The sequence below is a fragment of the Cucumis sativus genome, chromosome 1, assembly GCF_000004075.3.
Source record: "Cucumis sativus cultivar 9930 chromosome 1, Cucumber_9930_V3, whole genome shotgun sequence".
Taxonomy (NCBI): domain Eukaryota; kingdom Viridiplantae; phylum Streptophyta; class Magnoliopsida; order Cucurbitales; family Cucurbitaceae; genus Cucumis; species Cucumis sativus.
In genome coordinates this window covers 18,599,989-18,601,063 of record NC_026655.2, presented here as the reverse complement: position 1 = coordinate 18,601,063, position 1,075 = coordinate 18,599,989, and the positions used below count along the sequence as shown (strand labels likewise).

At 34.3% G+C, this 1,075-nt stretch overlaps 1 protein-coding gene across 1 annotated transcript; it reads left to right on the top strand.

The window, feature by feature from the left end:
* The first annotated feature begins 249 nt into the window (after positions 1 to 249).
* Positions 250 to 741, top strand: LOC101209710 (zinc finger protein 7). The gene has a single exon (XM_004146313.1). The coding sequence runs from the start codon at positions 250 to 252 to the stop codon at positions 739 to 741; it is 492 nt and encodes a 163-aa protein (XP_004146361.1).
* The last annotated feature ends 334 nt before the right edge of the window (positions 742 to 1,075 follow it).

Sequence of the window (1,075 nt, the reverse complement as noted above, 5' to 3'; positions counted from 1 at the left end):
CCAATTTGAGTGCTGCCATTACCGGAGCCGACAACCATTGGATCCCCACTGATTCTATCGAACCCTTTTGTCTCTCTGTATAATTCCAAAACCCCCATCCATTTTTAGTCGCCACCCAAAAATACATACGCAAATCATCATCTACCCCCCTTTTTATATCTCCATAATTCTTCATTTCTTCAAGATTACCCATTTCTCATTTCCCATCTCTCTTCAATACCCATCTTAACACTTACCTTCTTCATCTATATGGAGTTTAAACGCCGCCATCATCATCAACAGCAACAACTTAATCTTGAGCTTCTTCTTGAACCTTCTTCTTCTTCTTCTAACTCTTCTTCATCTGCTCCTATTAGTCCAAATTTTGAGGCAGTTGTTGGTGCTAGAGTTTTCTCATGCAATTATTGCAAGAGGAAATTTTATAGCTCTCAAGCTTTGGGAGGTCACCAAAATGCTCATAAACTGGAGAGAACTTTGGCCAAGAAAAGCAGAGAACTTAGAGGTTACAGATCAGGAGATGATCATCATGAACATCATCATAATAGTAATAATAATAGTATGATGATGATGATGAATAATTATTCAAGCCATAATTTATGGAATGTTGAGACAATTACATCATCAACAACAGCAACAACAATAGCTGATGATCATCATCAATTACTCAATGGAAGACGTGGTATTATTCCAGCTGATGATGATCATGATATTGGCCATCTTGATTTGTCTTTAAGGCTCTGAAATTTCATCTACGATCGATCAGATCTCTCTACTTCAATTTTTTATTTTACGTATAAATTTTTCTAATTAATATCATTGAAAAAGCCTAAATTAAAGGAGAGAGTGATGGAATTTGGAGATCAGAGTATTATTATTTTCATATGTTAATTCTCTTGGATTTCTTGAAGTACTGATATCATCATTTGTGGGTTTCATATATTTTTATATCTTATTCTCCTTCAAGAAAACCAAACCTTCACACCTTCTTTTCTAATTTTATTAATTTGGGCTTCTTTTTTCATGTCTTGTTTCATTTTATATGCTTTTTCTTCCTACTAACGATTTATATTGACCG